This window comes from Vanessa tameamea, chromosome 11 (genome assembly GCF_037043105.1).
Source record: "Vanessa tameamea isolate UH-Manoa-2023 chromosome 11, ilVanTame1 primary haplotype, whole genome shotgun sequence".
Classification (NCBI taxonomy): Eukaryota; Metazoa; Arthropoda; class Insecta; order Lepidoptera; family Nymphalidae; genus Vanessa; species Vanessa tameamea.
The window spans coordinates 10,932,485-10,954,056 of NC_087319.1; the positions used below are offsets into that span (position 1 = coordinate 10,932,485).

At 33.0% G+C, this 21,572-nt stretch overlaps 1 protein-coding gene across 1 annotated transcript; it reads right to left on the minus strand.

Moving 5' to 3' along the window:
• Positions 1–10,462: 10,462 nt before the first annotated feature.
• On the minus strand, positions 10,463–21,551 carry LOC113396208 (glutamate receptor ionotropic, kainate 2-like). Its single transcript, XM_026634059.2, has 16 exons — positions 21,397–21,551; positions 21,194–21,331; positions 20,498–20,601; positions 20,107–20,269; positions 19,715–19,929; positions 19,111–19,260; positions 17,210–17,410; positions 16,543–16,743; positions 16,087–16,320; positions 15,614–15,837; positions 15,155–15,292; positions 14,887–15,085; positions 13,800–14,028; positions 12,847–12,962; positions 12,408–12,557; positions 10,463–10,863 (listed from the first exon to the last, which is right to left on the minus strand). Exons 1-16 carry the CDS (start codon positions 21,479–21,481, stop codon positions 10,666–10,668), a joined length of 2,745 nt encoding a protein of 914 aa, XP_026489844.2. The 5' UTR covers positions 21,482–21,551; the 3' UTR covers positions 10,463–10,665.
• Positions 21,552–21,572: the final 21 nt, after the last annotated feature.

Below are 21,572 nucleotides of genomic sequence, written 5' to 3' on the forward strand. Positions count from 1 at the left end.
GAAACGGCCGAACCGATTTTATTGAAATTTGGTGTGCAGATAGTCTAAGTGCCGGGAACATATGCTGCTTTTTTTAATTCACCCCTAAAGGGGATAAAATTGGCGTGACGGAATGTGTGCTATAGGTAAAGTGTTATAAATTTCGCGCGGGTACAGACGCAGGTTCAGCTCGTTAAATATATATTTATTTTCCTACGTCGTTATATCGTATTGTGTATAAGATCGTAAAAAAAATTATCGCCTCTTTTCGGCAACTGGTTTTATTATTATTCTCTTGTTAGCTCACGGAATCAAGGTAGTTAATGAAGATCAATTATGTACTTTTCACTTACTCCTGGGGGTTGGCTCAATATCATGTAGGCACATGTGGCAGAATATCATGTATGTACCTCATATTTTCCTTAAATTGTTGTGAGAATGTGAGATGATTTGACACACAAGTTAAGCTCTTGGAAATTCAGTGGTTCTGTGATCCAGTGGTGCAATGATTGTGAGTTAAAAATTATTGGCACGCGTTCTGACCACTGAACCATCTTGGCTCCTAGGGTTTGTTTTAATGTATCTATTTTTTTTTCGTTTAAATTTGAGATTAGGCAGTGAACAGAATTGTTCTTTATTCTATTCAGTGAGTGCACTTTTGAATTTTCTTTTTTTTTTTTAATAATAATACCTGCTTGCCCGCCTTAATTAAAAATATTCAATTATTTAAAAAAGAGTAACTATTTTGTGTCTTGCTTGTTCTCAATAGAATACTTATTCTGATAGTAAGGATTGATTCATACTTCTAAAGGTCTATATAAATAATAATATTTTAATTTTATTAAGCGTTACAACTCAGCCACCGTGGCCAATTAGATGTTTGCCTATATTTTCAATAATTACCTTATTTAACGCAATGCTAGAAAAAAACACATCAATAATAAATAATCTGTATTTTTACTAATTAATTAATATTATAAATGCGAAAGTAACTCTGCCTGTTTGTCTATTGATCTTTCGCGGTCAGAGCAACACTTGACGACCGACCCCTAAAACGCGGAGCGAAGCCACAACCAGTTCATTATAAGTAAATAATTAATCGCTACAATTAGCTATTTTAATTTACATACAACTAAATAACTTAGTAAGCCTAGTAAATAAATAAATTACTACGGAGCGTTCTACAAACAATTTATTTATTTATTATTGAAAAGTATTTTATTTGATAAATAAAGTCATATGACTTTCCGTATTAATGATTAATTGGAACTTTCGGGATAATAAAATATATATAAAGTTAGTTGTTGATTTGGGTAATTGTTAAGTTTTCGAGTTAATTCTTTCATAATTATGCAAATGAAACCGTTAAGTGTTTAGTGGTCTTAGAAAACCGCGATCGCTTCCGGAACCTTCATTTGCATTTAAAAATATTTTAAATGCTTTTATGATACAATACATATAATAAACTAGGATTCTTGAAGTTTTCTTTAAGTTTTTTTTTAGAAAATCAATGCACGGTTGAAGAAACTTTGTACGATGGAAAAATGCAAACATTTGTGAAACCATCAGATTCTCACACTGTGACATATTCAGTACTCATTTTTTATTGCTTTAGAACAAGAATAATTCATTGGTGATTATATTCAATATTTATTTAACCATGTGTTTTAGGAATCATGTATACTTACTGAAATAACAAAGAAAATATTAACTTACATACAATATGAGCTCAAAATGGCCTGTTACAAAGGTCCCATACGCCGGTTAATTTGTCGCGACGCCTTATCAACGACGGACCTCGCCGTTAACGATTTGCTATGTATTTTTTTTTTCTAAATATATTGTAACAACTATAACAATTACATTCCCGTACAGCAATTTTCGGTTATTACACCCGAACACGTGTATCATATTATAATAATACGATACGCAAAAACAAAAAAAAATTAAGTAACTTTTTCTTCTCTGTCTATCAAACGATACGAGTATATCATTTTTGTTTGGTGTATTACTTTTATTAATAAAAAATATTGGAAACGAGAAAATAAAAATCAATGTTCGACTGTGGAAATTCATGTTTTCTTTAAATAATAACAATGTTCGTATTTCGACCTACACTATAACAAGTTCCATCAACTTTATAAAAACAGTTGACTTTTTTACATTTCAAAAGCGTTTCGTCAACTATTATTACGGAATATTCTACATTCAAATGGTTCAACCGTAGGAATCATTTCAAGCAGACAAATGACAGGACAGTCGGCGCTGAAATTCGTTGTGAATTTTGCGTTTTTATTCGGAAAAAAAAAACTCGCTTTCAAAGAACGTCATTTTATATCTTGAACATGGGTATCTTTGCAAGCTCGTATTGGCATGATAGAAAGAACACTTCGCAATATTTATTTATTACAAAAAAAAAACCATGGATCTAGGCATAAGTTCCTGACATATATATGAAACTAAAGTAATTGTGCATATGCCTATGGGATCGGACTGAATACATGTGCCTTTGCTCTCACACTAATATTTCGAAGGCAATCTGACACGACTGAGGAGATGAGGCGCATGAAATACTTCCGTGCTGTCTAAAAAAATGTTACCTGTCCATCTTCGAATGTAATCGACAAAGACAAAATGTTATATAACCTTATGCTGTCATGTATGGCTACGAGTAGCGTATCCTTGCTTTTATTTAAATGATTTATTAGCATAATCATGAAATGCTACGCGCGATCCGAGTGTACATGACGTTACGCGTGCTCGCTTTATGAATAAATGCTCTTAAAGTTTTAAACGATTTACAGAGGTGACGTCACAAGCCGTCGTCAAAAATATCGCCAAAACAGTCAAGTAGAACTGCAGCTGAAATAATTAAAAGACCATACTTTTGTAGTAATATTAATGAAAGTTGATAAAAGTCAGACCAGGCGAGATCTTGTGGCTAGATAACCGAATAATATTAGACTAATGATATAATTTTAGAAAGACAACATATGGCCATTATATAGACAAGAAATGAAAGTGAAAATATCTAGTAATTGGAAATAAAACACTATCACAGATAAAGCATTCGTAATTAAATTAAAATTAGACGTTTATTAGTAATATCGTTGCTGACCGCGGCTTTGTTCACGTGGGGGGGATAGATCCTTACAACGTGTTTGCAACATTTCATGATAATCGATCGAGTAGACCTTAAAGTGGAACAAACAAACAAATAACTGTTTCGCATTAATAATATTAGTAACAATAATTAATAACTACATCTTTGAATAGTTAGAGTTTGTCAGAAGCCTTTAGATAATTGTCACTAACAAGAAAACAATGTTTCAACTCGCTTTGATAAATGTTACGGGAACGCAAAAAAAAAATTTTGATTTCAAAATATACTTTATTTAAGTAGGCTTTTACAATCATTTTATAGAACACAGTCATTTTATACTATATAATGCCACTCATTTTTGTATATAAGATATAATTTTATTTAATTACCATAATGTATTTAAAATGTTGAGAAAGTGTAAGCACTGAGATTCCTGGCGGTTCGGTAGAAGATACGTTCCGAACCGGTGGCAACATCACTTTTAATATTGTTCTGTAAAATGACGAAACAAAAAGAAGATATAGTCCGAACCCGTGGTAGCTTCACTTAATATTAACTATATTAAGTGAAGCTACCACGGGTACAAATACATTATGGTAGTTAAATAAAATTATATCTTATATACAAAAATGAGTGGCATTTTTCGTTGTCACTTTATAACTCAAGAACGGGCTCATCTATCCAAACCAAATTTTCAGGGTTTGTTCGATCTATTTAGTAGATGGTTTATGTTAAGTTTGCACAAAATCGGTCGAGTGGTTCTTCATTTATCACATTTTTTGTAAAAAATTATTTCAATAAATGGCGGGTCATTTTATAATGGAGATTTTTTAGACGGGGAATTGTCTGTCAAATTAAAAGTAAGTATCAATTAAAAATGAGTACACTCATCCACCAGTTTCAATAGGTAATACGTCTTAATTCAATTTATTATTTCTAAATAACCCATGACATAGCATTAAATACTGGCATGTAACACAATTTCTTTTTTTAAAAATAATACAAAAAATAATAGAAATAATACAAAAATCAGTTAGAACATCGATTCATTTCTTAAAAAAATATATTACTTAATTGCTAGCTATTTAAACACTAAAATCATATAAATATTTATTTACGTTTGTTGATTTAAAAGTAGCGTTTACTTTAAATTTTACTCAGTTTTTTAGTTCGCTGTCGGTGTTTCATGTAGTTAGCAGGCTTTATTTGAATTAAATTGTCAAACGCATTTACACAAACTTAACTGAACTGTTGAAGTGATTACATATATGTGTGTTTCTTAATTTGAAAAAAACATATTGTTGTGTATTTTATTAATTTGTAATGGATTATTTTATTGAATTTTTTTAATACATTGACAACGAATGCAGTTATATAGGTACAGGGTGAAATTTTGTTGGTTGTTTTCCCGCAAAGAATTGATTTATATTTTATATTCAATATTCAATAGTCAATACCTACTCCTTTTGTATTTTTATTTTTACGCGAAACTGAATCGATATCTTGCCACCATAACCACCAATATTTCATCCCGTATATTTCCAGACACAGATGTATAAATACTGATACACCACTATTAATGTAGCAATTTGTTTTCAATTTCATTTTTTCTTTGTAAATGAAGGATGAAGGATCAATGCCACGAGCCAGACAAGCAAATATAAGTCGGCGAACGCGTAATACAAATTATGTGATATCACAAAGACGATCACAGACTGCAGATGAACGCACACAAGCTAATGCATCGCAGCGTGAACGTAGTGCACGAAATAGATCTGCTGACCCTGTGCCTGTACTGAATCTTCCACGGCGATCACGAATACGTCGTGCTACTGTGACTGAAACGATGTATGCTGCTTTTAATTACAACAGTCAGATTGATTATAGTATGTACGGATACTTTGGAATGATGGACGTAATATGTCCACATTGTGATGCGGCAAAATTTTGAGGTGAAACGGCCGGCATGTGTTGTGCTAATGGCAAAATTAGATTGCCAGCATTAGAAATTCCACACAAACCATTATATTCATTAATATTTGGGACATCTCAAACATCGAAGCATTTTTTGAGTCATATTCAACAATACAATTCGGCATTTCAAATGACTTCTTTTGGTGCTACTAAAATTATTAGAGATAATTTCATGCCAACTTTTAAGGTAAATACTTCAACTGGATTGTCTCATATTTATATCAATATTAATCATAAAGTATTCGATAATTTTATAAATTCTTATCCAACAACCTAAAGTTGCATACATGTTACAGATTCAGGGCCGGATTTATCATCAAGTTGGTCCGTTATTGCCGTACCCCGACGCTGATCATAAATTTTTGCAATTTTATTTTATTGGTGATGAAAATCGTGAATTGGATCAACGTTATACAATTGTTTCTAATACAAGACGAGAAATTATTCGAGAGCTACAATGGTTTTTCCATCAGCATAACGCATTAGTTCAATTGTTTAAAATTGCCCTCGATCGTATGCCATCTGATAATCACAAAATCGTAATTATTATAGAAAATGTTTATTTAGGACATGACACAATTGAAAAACGTAATAACATATATATTCATTAATATTATAAATGCAAAAGTAACTTTATCCGTATAGCCATCTGTCTGTTAATCTTTAAGGACTATCACTGAAACAAATATGATAGAATTTGATGATGTTTGAACCTTAGGAAAGGACAAAGGCTACTTTTCTATACCTAAAACCTGACAATCAAGTCGAGCGAAACAGCGGGCATCATCTAGTTATTGATAATTATACACATATCTGCTAGGAATCCCACGACGACCACTTTTTTAACACAACGTAATAGCATTTGTTATGAACTAAACGTAACATAAATTGCTTACCTACCTTTCCGGTGTATCCCCCCTCATCCCCCTATAATACTTTTGTAACACAATGTGCATACTAAATGTTATAATAGTCGCTTATATCACAGCGGCGGTGATAACGTACCGCTGAATTTGGTAGTGAGCGTGTCAGGACATTGTATTGTTAAACGATATCATTCTAAATATTTAAAAATGCAATTCAACTACGTATATAGCCTATTTAGGACAACGAATAAATCAAAAATTTTTGATCCAAAATTACCATAGTGTATATAAATGGATTTGGAAAAAAAAAATCGTTTTGAATATCAAGTAACATGTTATCGAAAAGACGCACAGTCATCGGCTAAGATGCACGCGTGCTAACTCTGGGCCATCTCGGCTTCTAAGGTTTTCGCATCTTTACAATTGGATTGGAATGGGTTAGAAGTAAATGTAGGTTTTAAATTATATTCTGTTTCAAGTATTCTGTACCCTCGATACTTTCACGTTATTTACATTCTGAATTTGATATCTCTGTAGGATAAAGAATATATTATTATTATTACGTCTTACGATTTTAAATATAACCTAAAAATATTCGAACATTTAAAAAATGTAACCGTCATTATTTTTATATTTGTTAGAACGTTTATAAAAATATTATTTGTTCTAAATACAATTTTTTTCAAATCAATTATTGTCAATAAATTGTTGTCCTACATGAAACATCACGTCAGTAAATACAGAGAGGAATGCAATTTCAGGTAAAAGCCATCCAGTGACGCTGCAAGACTGATTACAGAGTACTCGGGGAGTGCGAAGAGAATTCAAAATAGAAGCGTAAAGGATTGGGTGAGACTCCATCCAGTGCAAAGTCGTTTTACTTTCGAGATCCATTTGTTAAGGACTACAGTATATTTGAGTCAGCGTTCGTAATTCTTTTTAAGAAATGAAAAAGTAACAACTTTAAATTTGCTGTTGGTGTAAGGCCGTTAGAGGAAAGGCTTATTCCACCAGCTTCTCCGATGTGAGGGTAAGTAAACATGTGTCAAAAATTCATTCGACACATGTTAAACTAGATGTAAGTTTCGTCGTGTTGTTGTCATAATTTCATCAGTTATATTACGAATAACTGAAACTAAAATTTTCTTGTATTCTGTTTATTGAAAATACTATTTTTTTTCATAATTTCATCTCATAACATAATATTATAAATGTGAACTTGAGTTTGTTTGGTTTCCCTGTTTGTAAAGGAAAAGGGAACCCTATAAGATAACTTCGTTATACGTCTCTTTATTATTCCAACGATATCCTTTTATAAAGTTGGAATTAATACCAAATAATGAGCCCCGCGGACCCATACAGCTGTGAAAAGATCAAACTTCTAAGTCGACGCAAACAAAAGATATGACCGTTTATATCAAATTTCCCGTACATTTGCAAAGAGAATCAAAACCTATACAGTACTTCCAGTTGACGTAAAATGTTGAAATTTAGCAAGAAGCATGTTGTAGCAAAAGTATAGGATAAAAACCCGACTCGCATTTGCCCGGTTTTTTTATTGGAACGGAGTTATTCTATGCGGCTTACAGTAAAGTGAACTGGCAGAAATCGTCACGTAAGCAAAAAGCGTTATCCTCCAGATGACCTTGCCTCTCTTTCTCTTTCTCTCCGTCTTTTTCTATTAAAGTTGTTTTATATAACATAATTCGAACTATTTTGTTATTGTTTTAATTCACACGGGATTCTCAAACCTTTTTTAATTTATTTCATTGTGTCTGTTATTTAATATAGAATAGTATATTATATATAGAAACAGGAACTTCGTTCCAATTCTGTGTCCCACGATACGATCAATATGAATTTATAAAATTTTTTGAATAGGACACTTTCACCTCCACTCCAAAACGCGGACGCAGCTGCAGACGAAAACTAGGCTATTAATGCGGTATATCTTACATCTTGCTGTATGAGTGATTTCATGAAACGGGACGGAAGTGTGTAACAGGAAATCGGGGGCGCGCGCGCTACTGCTTTGGCCAATGAGGGCGCGTGATACTAGAGTTGCCTGTCAGATGGTTCTCATTTTAGGAGAGCATATAACGTTACTATTGTTTATGACTAAGAAAAGAGGATAGATATAACAAATGACATTATGCAATATTTAGGGGAGGGCAACCAAGGTAGCTGCCGTGGGGATTCCACAAGCCAGAGGCCTCCACAACAGAGATTCCGACGAGGTAAAATTTTAATTTAGTATATTTGTAGATATCTAGTTATAGATAAATTATAATAATATTACTAAATACTTAATTTAATTTAAGAGTTAATAAATTATGGCTTACAGACAAAAATGAAATTGTTCAGATTCATTAGTAAAACAATAATTAGGGCCTCCACTCCTTTGTGGCCACGGGGCCTCAAATCTGATCCTGATATTATACAACTAATGTAAGTCTCGCTCGTTAGTATAAACTAACATAAAACTATTGTTTTTATTATTATTATTTAATTTACAACATCCACGGGCTCACAGTTGCCCGTGCCTTTTTTTACATTTTATTTTTATAAATTTTGGCGTTATATTATACTTTTACTGAATATCAGCAGACCTTCGCTGGACTTCGAGCTTGTCGTCTTCTTGGAAGACGTAGCCCACACTGACATTTTTTCAAACATAAACCTATTAGTATATCAGACTTTAATTTCTCAAATGAAATGAAGACACAAAAAGTAAAAGGGCATAAATATAGACGGCACTGTCAGGTAGGACGAACGAACTTCAACGTTGAAATAATGGAGTAATCTAATAGCAATTTAACAGCATTGCAAAGTGGAGCGCCAACTCTGGCATTGTTTATGAAAGCTAAATGAAGCATCAAATCTTTTAAAGAAAAATGGAAAACAGAACGCTTATCATATATTGAAGTATGATAGTTTATTGAAGATATCAAACATTGCGATCACGCTGTATACGGATAATATTATTATTTTAGTCGTTAAAGTGCTGTATTAGAAAATATAAGTTTTTTTATCTGAGTTAAAATGTCAGAGTAGGAACCACTACTATGAATTCATACAATCAACGATTTAAATAAACATTTGGTCTTCGAAAGAACTGTTATATTTTTGGAATATCAATTTTACTTCACACATGTGGTGTTAGGTGTAATTTTTTTGTATGGAACGTAATATTTGGTCAACAATAGACAAAACAATTCTTTAATTTAAATAATAAATTACAATCATTTATACTTATTCATTATTTTGTTGTGTATGTATGTGTGAATGAAATTTGCTGTATTTGAAAACAGTGAAACTGTAATAATTGAACTAAAAAAAAATTCCACATATTTGGTGCTTGCAATACAAACGAACTATGAACCGAGATGGCCTAGAACCAATGATTACGGGTTCAGACCGAGACAAGCACGACAAAATTTACATGTGCTTAATTTGTGCTTATAATCCATCTCGTGCTCGACGGTAAAGGAAAACATGCATGTGTATCCTCTAACGCGAATTACATCAGCGTGGCGGAATAATCTAGAAATCTTTCTTATAAAGGTTTTGAAGCATATTCCACCACGCTGCTCCAATGCGGGTTGGTGGAATATACATGTGGCAGAATTTCGTTGAAATTAGACACATGCAGGTTTGCTCACGATGTTTTCCTTCGCCGCCGAGTATGATATGAAATATAAACACAAATTAAGCACATGAAAATTCAGTGGTGCCTGTCTGGGTTTGAACCCGAAATCATCGGTTAAGATGCACGCGTTCTAACCACTGGGCCATCTCGGCTCTCACTTGATAGCTCACTTATTTAATAATTGTTACAAATGTGTTGAAATATTGTATCAAATGCTTAGTATTATTACAACTAATACATTATTTTTGTTGTCCAAAATTGAAACTATTCTGTGAAAACAAGCATTAAACTCACCGCAAAATACGATTGTGAATAATCATAAAGTTATACAACATTGATCATAATTACTACAAGTATATAAAACGGGATATATACCATGTTTTTTTATTTTTATTTGGTGGAGCTCGATATTTCGACATTATCTACGAATGTTTTGTTCACGAGATTCGTTAAAAAACATTGTAAATATCCCGTTTTATATACTTTTAGTAATAAAAATAATCGTGTTAATTTAAAATCTTATTGATCATAATAATTGTTACATTTAGATGACACACACAACATAATAGCATTCCATCGAGAGTCAGCTCTCAACATTAGGAACTAAGTTCTTACAGTAGGTATCAAGACTGGATTAAACATGTCGGCCCCTAGGCAATTCACATCTCAGAGCCCGTTGTCAACTTCCTAAAATATATTTTTTCTTTCACAAAGCAATTTTTTTCATAATTACTAGGTTTTTTTTTTTTTACTATATTACAAGATTGACCATCATCCTATCAAAGAAGATAAATATTTATCGTTAATAATTTCGTGAACGTTTAGATTCTATATATATAACACTACAAAAATGGCTCGTTGACACTTTATATTAAAAATAAATCATAAAACCCGATATTTTTAAGCGATAATCTTCATAGATTTGTTTATGATTTCGATGAGAATACATTTTCAAAGTCGAACTAGAGTCCAAGATTTATATTCGTAGCGTTTTAATATTAAACGTTACTGATGACTTTTTTACTTCTGTCACCAGTACAAAGTTACAAAATTATTTTAAAGACGATCAGTATGTGTGTATTTGTTTAATATTTTTAATAAATCTCATCAAAGTTTATAAATGATGAGGCAGCTCGAAGCACTGAGACGGCACGTGATTGCGAACGCTCTCGTTGCGGGGACGGTGTTGCGGTCGAGGGGGCAGCGGAGCGCGGGGGAGCGGCAGGTTTATGTAAAGCTCTCGGATTTAAGGACGCGCGCCATTCGCTCGCGAGCGCTTCTTTAAATGTCACCTGTAAAATGTTAAACAAAACACTTGTTCTTATTATTAATAATACTTAATATTTACGTTAATAATAATTGTAGAATAATTTAAGTTGGGTCAACATTAAATTATGTATTGAAGGAAATTATCCAATAAATTGGTGCATTGAAGTTTTCTATATATTTTTTAAGCGCATGAATATAAGATTTGAAGTGAATGGTGGCCTGACCCGATTTCGGTCTCAAATACCATTCTCAACTGGATAGGAAAGCCTAAAAATGTTTATTTTGTCCGAATCAGGGTTTGATGGACCTTGTGTCTACGGGCTTTATACAATCATAGCCAACAATTTATATATTAAAAGTATAATCGTAGCTTTGTTAACAACAATCTTATATACAAATATAACATTATATATGTCGCTGGCTTTTAAATTCAAGGTAATAATAACAGTAATGTCATCCTGACCGATTTTGATCACAGCGACAAATCTCAAGGGAGACCAGACAACATTGCAGGACATATAGTACGCAAGTGCGTGTACAAACTTAGGTGCACTCTCTGTACCCTCTCTCTTAATCATGGGACAGCAAAACCGACAAGAACGGAAAGAGTTCAGGCGCTGGACAAATAGATTTATGAGCTTTCCAAATTACGTGAGGTTACACACTCCCAACTTCCAGACTTCTGGCTGATACTGAGCAATTTTCGATGGAAACCCCGATAACTTTTTATCAACCCAATCTGGAGCCACTAGACCAACGCAGTCAACCTAGGTGTAAGAAGGTTATTTGAAGTCGGTATACAGCATGTTTTTCTAACGAACTTCATGGTGTAATTGTTAAATTGTGTAACAAAAAATATTTTTAAATGTTTAATTTCCATAATTTGAACATGGAAGAAGTTCATTCCAGATTAAAAGTTTAGACGAACTATTATTATTATTTTTCTTATTTTATAATGATACATTATCGCTGGTCACAGTCTACAATTGGCTTGTAAAATAGCCCAAACCTCAGGAAATCAGTAAAAGATACTATGTTCCATTTTGTACATAAAATCTTTTACATTTTTCAATATAAAAGTCTGCAGGGATGCAATATAAAAATCTTCGTATTTCCAAGATTTTATCATATAAACTTAGTAATATTTCAAAACAACGCTTTGTATAGAAACGTCCCTTAACATGATTTTTAGGCAACATCTAGCTTGAACATTTTCTGCAATTCTGTTCGAGAAACTTATACATTGACCCAAAAAAATATTTACTCTTGGTAAATTCGTCGTAATGTCGTCTACAAAATGACCAATTTAAAGCCGCAGATTTGGGTGCAACTTTTATTCCCGCTCATTTCAGCTTTGAGATTGTTATTGTTAACAGTATGTTGCCGTCAGATTCAATAAAACCAGTCGTGTCGGATCTCCGCACCTTTGAGTGCGAGGTGATAAAGATTGCATGTGTAATGGCATACACGATTGGGAACTATAATATACTTTGCGCAAATGGGTTTAACACAGAACTATTGACTATTAATAGATTTGATAATTCTTTTTAAATTTAATAAGTCTTACCTTTTCTTTGACACAAATCTTCTTGGCGTGGAGAAGAAAGTCTATAATGGCCACGAAAAATCCAATAATACCACCCATACCAAGAACCAAAAATATACCGCTAGTGTTTTTCATTTGTAGCGAGTCATCGTCTTTTTCATTTTCAGTTGTCTGTTAATGATATTTTAAACGGTATAATTATTGAGCACTTCAAATAAATAAGGATTTCGGAAAACTAACAATTTTGTATAAATTTTACTTATTTTAAAGTAGTTTTCATGTATGTAAAATATTATAAGGTATGAAAATTTGTGTATTGTATGAAACTCCAGTACATGACGTAAATTTACTAAGTATAATATCGGAATAAAGGACGTAGAATGTAATAAACGTTACGCAAGCTTCAACATAATTCCTTATCATTTTCGATTCGTTTTACTCTATGCTAATATCCTCATACCTTGCAATTTTTTGAGTTAACTTCTTGCTCCCACCATTTCTTTTTCAATTCCGAAAGTTCTCCTGACTCTTGAAGTGCCAAAATCGCGCTATCGATTAGACTTTTGTAAGGTGAATCTGCCAATGATATTAATATTTTCAAATGTATGCAAAGGTAAACTTTTCTTATGAATTTTAAAATTTGTTTTAGATTCTATCGATAGCATTAGCATCATTACTCTTCACTTTAACATTATCCATAAGGCAATAATATAAGAAAAAGTCGTCCACGCGTACCCCAAATGATTCAGCTTTTTTTATTGCATGGTTAGACTAACTAGTAAATAAACCTGATGGTAAGTGGTCTGCCCCGATTCCTTACATCGCCAATGCGCCACTAACCATAGGAACTGAGATGTGATGCCCTTGTGCAAGTGGTTACGCTGACTCACTCGTCCTTCGTTTGAAGGATGATTGAGTCACAACAATCCTAAATATTATCCTACTCAGATGGCCTTACACAAAGCCCTACCAAGTAAAAGCTAAGCTAAAATATCTTTAAATCAAAGATGAGTAATATATGACATTCTGCTTCGTTTTTTTCTATCAATCTTAAATAAATTTTATCCATTAAGCAATTTCCCAATCTTTTGTACCTTGTACCAGTTTTATTCTAACGCATTTTATCTAAAAATTACGCAAACTTGTTTATCGTTTGCTTTATTTTACTATATAAGAATTATATTCTTAGTTTCATTTCACACAACAATTTAAAGAGCTAATAATCACTTAACAAAAATCATCTGGTATACCGACGAAGCCCTTTTAATATTATGACGGTATACTTTTTGTAGCAAGAGAACAGCGAATGAAGCCGATATCCTGCACATATATTAGTCTTATTTCGGAAAATATCGTCCGAAATCCTTGCCTCATGTAAAAAATCAAATCAAAACGCTTATCCATAATACTAACTCTTTGGCATTGCAATACCGTAGTCTTTCGAATCTAACTTCCCAATCATTTTGAGATCACAATATTTTTGCATGTAATATTCAATGGAAGTGGATTCCATAAAAAAAGCATATTTTGATTTACTCCTCTGCACACGATCTCGACCCTCGTCATTGCTACGAGTAAAAACAGTCGGTTTTGTCGATTTCATTACACTCCACAGTTTTTTGTATAAAGTATCGTTTGAAGTCTGAAAAAGAAAATCGGATCAGTACAGATAAAATGTTCAATATTTTGTTACTGATATTCTATTATAGCAGTGCTGACATACAAACTTAAATTCTACCTACTAAAGAAGATAATGTTAATGTTTTTTAAAGTATCATCATTTTCCTTAAAACGGTAATATATTTTACAAAGCTCCAACTTCTCAATTTCATTAAGATAAAAGAAATTAAGTAGTTTTTAAAGTACCCGTAATCACGATAATGGTTTTGTTGCGAAATAATTTTGAAGAAGGCGAAACATAGCAATTTCGAACATGAATTCGCCTGAAACTAAGAGTAAATGTATAACAAATTGTTTATTACTGACTGTACATCGCTTCTAAATTCCAATTTTTAAGTGGATATGTCACGGTAACTTTTTACGAAATTGTTTTTTATCTGTCTGTACCCTTAGGGTACGAGCCCACCTGCGAACTCATGACGGCTTTGATATGACAAAACCTAGTGTCCTTTGTTCTTTTTTCACTAATATTTTTTAAATATAAGAAGGTCTGTTTATATGATGTTGAAAAACAATTTGATAATAACATTGGTCCATGAGGGCTAAGATGGTTAAAAAATATGAAACTTTCCCGGAAATTGCGATTTCAAGCTCAGGCAAGCCTGAATTCGCATGTGCTGAATGGTGTTTACAACATAATAATATGTTCTTAATGATCTCGTAGTCGGTGGAGAAAATGTCGTAAGAATGCGTATTGGAGTAGCGTAATGGAATAGAATCCAAGCCTTTTCCGCGATAAAAAATAAATGGCCGTAGCCCAGTAGTGGGATTGTTACAGACTGTTCATTTAGTTTTTAACAGATTGTACGCTCACGCTCACCTCAAAGAACTTGTAAGTAGAACCGTTATATAGTGTTCCATATGAGATACTGTTTTTGCCAGTGAGATCGTTTATATCCGTTATTTCGTTGCTGCGTCTGTTTGCACTGAGAAAGGTGGACATGTTGGCCGTGTACGATGCCGTTACGATCAAAGCGAAGAACCACCACATTCCTGCTACCCAACGGGAACCTGCAGCTCTGCTGGCAACATATAATTAAAAAAATATCTATATTGGCATATTTTCATCGAAAGCAGTACAAACTTACCTTGGAAGTATATCACATCCCTGAGTCATAATGGAGCCCATTGTTAACCACATACAATTATAAAGACTCCAGATATTTTGCAAATTTTCAGGGTTCTGGTTACATGGATGTGGATTAACCCAATCTTCTTGGCTCATGCTAAAATATAATTACATCATTAATTTATTAGAGAAATTTATAAGAAGTCGTCATGGCTAAAGCTCGGTACAGGGGCAAATCTCAGGAATGGACTACTGCTGATGTGACGCAGCACACAAATATGTATTCGCAATAGATGCAGGGAGAATTTATTGACAAACAAACTCAATAACTCTATTAACCTGACCCGATTTGAAGTCTTAGGCTTAGATCAGTTAACCTAAGACATCAACTATAAATAAATTGTCAACCAAATGTATTCTGATAAATTCAATTGACATATTTTACATAACTCAAGAGACTTATATCAAAAATACTTACCGAGCACAAATTAACAGTACAAAAGATACAATAATGTACGTAGTCGCCAAATACAACCACACGTCTAATGACAAAGGTTTTATAAACGAAAACATATTTGTTGCAATGGGTTCAGGTTCTTTAGTCAGCAAACTAATGCCTAATGACATGAAGGGCGTTGAAAATTCCACGACGGCGTTACGTTCTGACGTGATCGTTAGATCGCATATTGCCAATTCAGCATTCTGTAAAGTAAACACGTCACATTAGATAAGCTAAACGATAAATTTGAACGATATGTTTGCGTGTTGAATCAAAATATCTTCAGAGAGTTTTAATGTCTAGACATGTTGTATTTGAAAATCGTATATTTTTAATATGAAAATAGAGATTTTTTACCGTAATTTTTACCAATTGGTTAATGTATTTCAAAATTAGAATTAGTATATGAACGTGTACATTTAAAAAAATAACAATAATAAGTCGTAACGTACATGTTCCAAAAGTTCTCCAATAACCCCATCCCATTTCCTGGTCCCAGCGATGGGATTACCATAACTGTCACCTTTCACTCTATAAAATTCATATAGAAATTCTTCTCGATTTTTCGATTTAGTCTGTATGTGCTCAAATATTTTCTTCATTAATTCGACAACGTAACCACGTGGTGTCGCAGTTGAATTAGTTTCGTCCATTTCGAAGTAGGGCCTTTCGTTTCTTGATACGATCTGAATTATTAATTTTCTATTAATATTTGAAAAAAAAACTGAACTATTCTCATATTTACTGTATATTTAGGACGGAAAAAGAAGTACAATTCAAATGTTACATACTTACTATACATATTTATATGTATATATGTCCAAAAATATATATAGTATTCACTACTTATGTTAATTACGTGTGAATTAATCTATGAAATAGTTAATAGAATAGTCATCGATTATTACCCGTATTACAGACTTCGCAGAGCGAGCGGAAGATCGTTCAGTGACATCATTTTGAGCAACTAACATGTCTGTTCTCGAATCCCAGTAGCCAACATAGTTGAACCGACTGTCGGTACTCAACTTCGAGTAATATAATACGAAGTCCTTTCTCTTCCCATATTTATCAAATGAAATATTTCCAGTGAAGCCTGCAGAACTCGTCTGTTTATCAGATAACAAATTAATAATATCATTAAGAATATTCTATAAAAAAATATATACACAAAGTTGGTAGTTATGTATTAATAAACAAACACAATTAACAGATTCAGACAATATAACATCTGCCTTTCAATATCTTTATCGATCAACATAATACAATTTTGGGCAATTTACTCGAATCATGTATGTATATTTTATAGTAAAAATAATATTTCATGAATATCATTTGTTTGTTTCAATAACAAATCTACATATAACCATTCCTACTGCAAATATCCACACAATCATATTACCTAACTAAGTTATTCTATCCAAAATATAATGTCTAGTTCGAAACGTAACAAACATAGTCAATTCGAAACGAACGAAAACATAGTCAATTCGATTAAAAAAACTTGATCAATAAGAAAGAAAGAGATAAAAAATATTTTGACAAATCTGATAAAATACTCGTATAAATAATTACCATTATTAAAGCGTCCCTCAGCTTGGTTCCCAAAGGCCAAGCCATTGCTTCGTAATCCATCTTACTGTCTCGGAAGCACATTGATGGAGGATCATCTATTACTAATTGTGATCTTCTCGAATCATCTATGGTATCTATTCCCAAACTTCTGATAGCTCTCTCTAAATGGTATAAGGCATCCACCGCCAGTGCTGTTTCTAACTGAAATATTATTTTATTTAGGATAAACAGCATGCGAAACAGTAACCATTAAGATCAACAGTATACAGATTGAGTCTAAAGGTAACAGTTGCAAAACTATTTGTAACCACGACATGAAAAAGATATACAAAATTACTTAAATGAAAATAAAATATAAATAAAAACCAATTTGAGACGATATTAAAATACAGTTATGTGGCTTACTATGAACATTTAGAATTTATGATATATATTTTTTTGTATTTGTATTTGTATTTTGGCATAAGAATTATATACAGATATATTGTAAAAAAGTTACGTGGAATGGTGGCAAAATTACTAACAGTATTTTATTTCATTATTTGATAGGTAATTATTCTTAATGTAGAAATTAATATTCGGCACAAAGTTTTATAATGAACCACACCTTGATAAAAAATCCAATCTAATAAGCTCCTTCTTGCTAGTGCTTCCAAATTATAGTGCTTATGCGGTTATAGCATTATATTTTAAAACATTCCTATTTCCATCACAAAATTAAATAGAGCCAAGATGGCCCAGTGGTTAGAACGCGTACATCTTAACCGATGATTTCGGGTCAAACCCAAGCAAGCACCACTGAATTTTCATGTGCTTAATTTGTGTTTATAATTCATCTCGTGCTCGACGGTGAAAGAAAACATCGTGAGGAAACCTGCATGTGTCTAATTTCAACGAAATTCTGCCACATGTATGTTCCACCAACCCGCGTTGGAGCAGCGTGGTGGAATATGCTCCAACCCTTCTCCTCAAAGGGAGAGGAGGCCTTAGCCCAGCAGTGGGAAATTTACAGGCTGCTAATGTAATGTAATTAAATAGTACTTTCCTACACTTTTTAGTTCAGTCGTATATTTAGAAACGGCTTTATTGGTAACGTTATCGTGTGAGATTTAAAAAAATTGTAATTACGTTTCGGACATACAGTGTTCGGATTTGGAATGGTTATTTTCGTTTTTTTACCTTCCCACTTCGCTCTCACCGCTAAATTGGCAAACATGCACCCAAAAACAGCTATTTTGTCAATATAGATGATGCATGCGCATCTCCGACTCATAAGATTAAAATGACAAATTTAATAATAAAGTACAAAATTATTTTGCAATAAAATAAATCAGAGAAATTTTCCTGCAAATTACGTCTTATCATTTTTTTAGTAAAATAAATCATTTCAGCGTACGAGAGCCGCATACCAACACGCCATAAACGTAAATCGTACTCGTACGTTAAAGAAAAATATTTTATTGTGCAGTGAGAACCCCACCTATTACAGCCTGTATAATGTGTCGCAAGTATATAAAGGGACGTATTCCCTTGCCCTTGATACCCTTTCTATAGAATATCTAGCAAAAGTGTTACATATTTTATCTGTATCATGACTGTATCTTTCAACAATGCCTATCTCCTTTTCATAGACGTGAATTTATGACTTATAAGGAAGTAACATGTTTTATTTATGAAAATTTATTGAAACAAAGTGATGAGCCTGACAGAATTTTGTCAGAATTTGTTTTTTTGGTTTGTTAACAATGTTTCTATCATCCCCTAGCAGAAAATGAGTTACTGCTTTGGTAAGCAATCTTATACAGAAATTAAACACGAAAACTCAGTGATAGTTATTTGGGATTGAACCCGCAATCTTCGGTCTGAATATAATATTTAAGTAACGAAGTTTCTGAACATACCCGAACTGAATTGTCTTCTACATTCATATCTAAATCTTTCCAGCCTTCGTCGTTGAGCTTAGTTAAGTGCATCGTGGACACGTTCGCCATGAGTTCGGGAATCGCTTTGAGATCCACAGTATAAGCATCAAGAGCGGTCAATATGAAACTCTAAAAATTTTTAGAACATTTATACTTTATGTGATAACGACTGCTTGGTTAATCTATTGGCTAGTTAAAAATTCAGCATGTTTCGAAGTCCCGTATTCAAACTTCGGATCAGGCAGACACTACGGTATTAGGTTTTTTTTGTCAAGTTTGAAAGCTTGTTTGTGTAAATTCGAACTCTATTCAGTCATTCCATCGGAATATGAGAGTAAATGGGTAGAAAGTGCAAGTGCTGTTAGCTGGTATGTCTTATTGCTGTGACTAAAATAATTCAAGAAGACTCATCACTAGCCTTAATCTTTAAGATGTATTGTTTGAAAAAAAATCATTATCAACTGGAAATTATTGACGTTTTACAGAGAATTATTATGTAATCCTTAAATTTTTCTTCATTGCAGTAACGTATTAGCTAGGAAAGCACCAATAAAATGTATAAGTATTTAATTATATAACCAACCTGGTATTGAGTTGAATTTTCAACTTTAACTATTTCTTCCATGTATTTGTGAATGTTTTTCACATCGCAATCTAGAACGTGGTAGCTCATGTGAACAACCTTAAATATGTATTTAAAGGTTTCCCGATTATCACCGAGTGGATCCAGTTTTCTAAACAATATCTGATCCTGGTTATATGGCCAGGAATTAATCACTTCTTGAAGACGAATGAAGCCTACAACCATATAGAGAGATTTACTTTAATTCCTATACACGTGTGGCCAAATATGGGATCAAATGTGGCCTTTTTTGAATGGCAATACCTTCCGAAATATATAATCGACATCCCCTTCCTTCTACAAGAGAAACTAAAACAATATTCGAAACAAAACAAACGTTTTTATTAACTCACTGCCATCGTCCTCATAAAGAATCGTGAACTTGTCCCATTGAAGTTTTTTGATCAGTGTTGCGTAGGCTTTTGAGATTAACTCCGGTGGGGGGTGGTAGGAAAATGTAAATATATCCTGTTCTAAAGTCGCTGGCGGCTCCCATCCTAGTATCAAATGAGATATCTAAAAATAAAAAATAAAAAAAAATTAAGGTATTTTGATTTTAGTTTGGATAAGTCTTATTTACTATTTATGTAATTAATAGCAATGCCTAAAAAGTAAATAATTTGAATTCGTAATTTATATCACAACAGATTTGTAATGTTTTAGCTAACACCGATTACATCAAACCGAATAAAAAGTTCAAAATTCCTTCTATTTTAAGATCAGCTGAATCAATCTGCTACTTACATTGAGTCTGTTACATATCAAGCATGTAATATCACAAATTCCATTCGTAGGTCGTGCATCAACAAGAGCCACAAAGCCTTTATTATCCGACGTGAGTGGACACACTGAAGAAAAAAATATATATCTATCTACAAGCGATTCTTAAATGTGTAATGTACAGTAAAATTAATATCTTGTAAATTTTAAATTGCTAAGCTTTTCGATAGGTTTTGAAGCATATTCATCACGATGCTCCACTATGGATAAGATATTTTTTTTATGATATCGGTAGGCGGACGAACAAATGGGCCACCTGATGGTTAGTGGACACCACCGCACAATGACGCTGTAAAAAATATTCACCATTCCTTACATCACCAATGCGCCACCAACCTTAAGAACTAAGATGTTATGTCCCGTGTGCCTGTAGTTACACTGCCTCACTCACCCTTCAAACCGGAACACAACAATACTGAGTACTGCTGTTTGGCGGTAGAATATCTGATGAGTGGGCGTTACCTACCCAGGCGATCTTGCACAAAGCCCTACCACCAAGTGAGATGCGTACGTTTTAAATATAATTTAATCACCGGTTATTCACAGTGGTGCTTGCCTAGGTTTGAACCCGTAATCTTTATCTGATTCAAGTTTTCCAATCACTCACCATCTTGTGTTAAATTACTATTCTTTATTCTTAACTTGTTCTTTATTACTTACTTTCAAGAGCTGTTGAATAACTGTCCACAACTTGCGAGTGAATGGCTCTCCCGTGATATACTTTTGTAGTGCCCATATTGACAATGTTCTCGAAAGCTATCTCCGAATTCGGCAAAGTTTTAGAATTAAATAATCCTCCTAAAAAGTAATGAGAATTTCAACATGTTAACTTTTCGTTCCATTAATTCTCTTTTGTAACTTACCAATTGGAAATAGTATATTGTGAGCCCCGTTTGTTTCCAGCGAATACGATACAATTAATAATAAAAACAATTTCAAACTCGCCATGCTGGTAGTTTTGATAGTAAATACAATCACAAATGTTTATATTATTTAGACGGGCAAGCGGCACGGAAGCCGCCTTCGGACCGTCTGGTGT

Coding starts and splice junctions, on each gene's coding strand:
- LOC113396208 (XM_026634059.2), bottom strand. CDS start 21,481: ATGGCGAGTTTGAAATTGTTTTTATTATTAATTGTATCGTATTCGCTG. Junction 19,261..19,714: donor AAAATTCAACTCAATACCAG/GTTGGTTATATA, acceptor AAAAATTTTTAG/AGTTTCATATTGACCGCTCT. Junction 12,558..12,846: donor TTAACTCAAAAAATTGCAAG/GTATGAGGATAT, acceptor TATCATTAACAG/ACAACTGAAAATGAAAAAGA.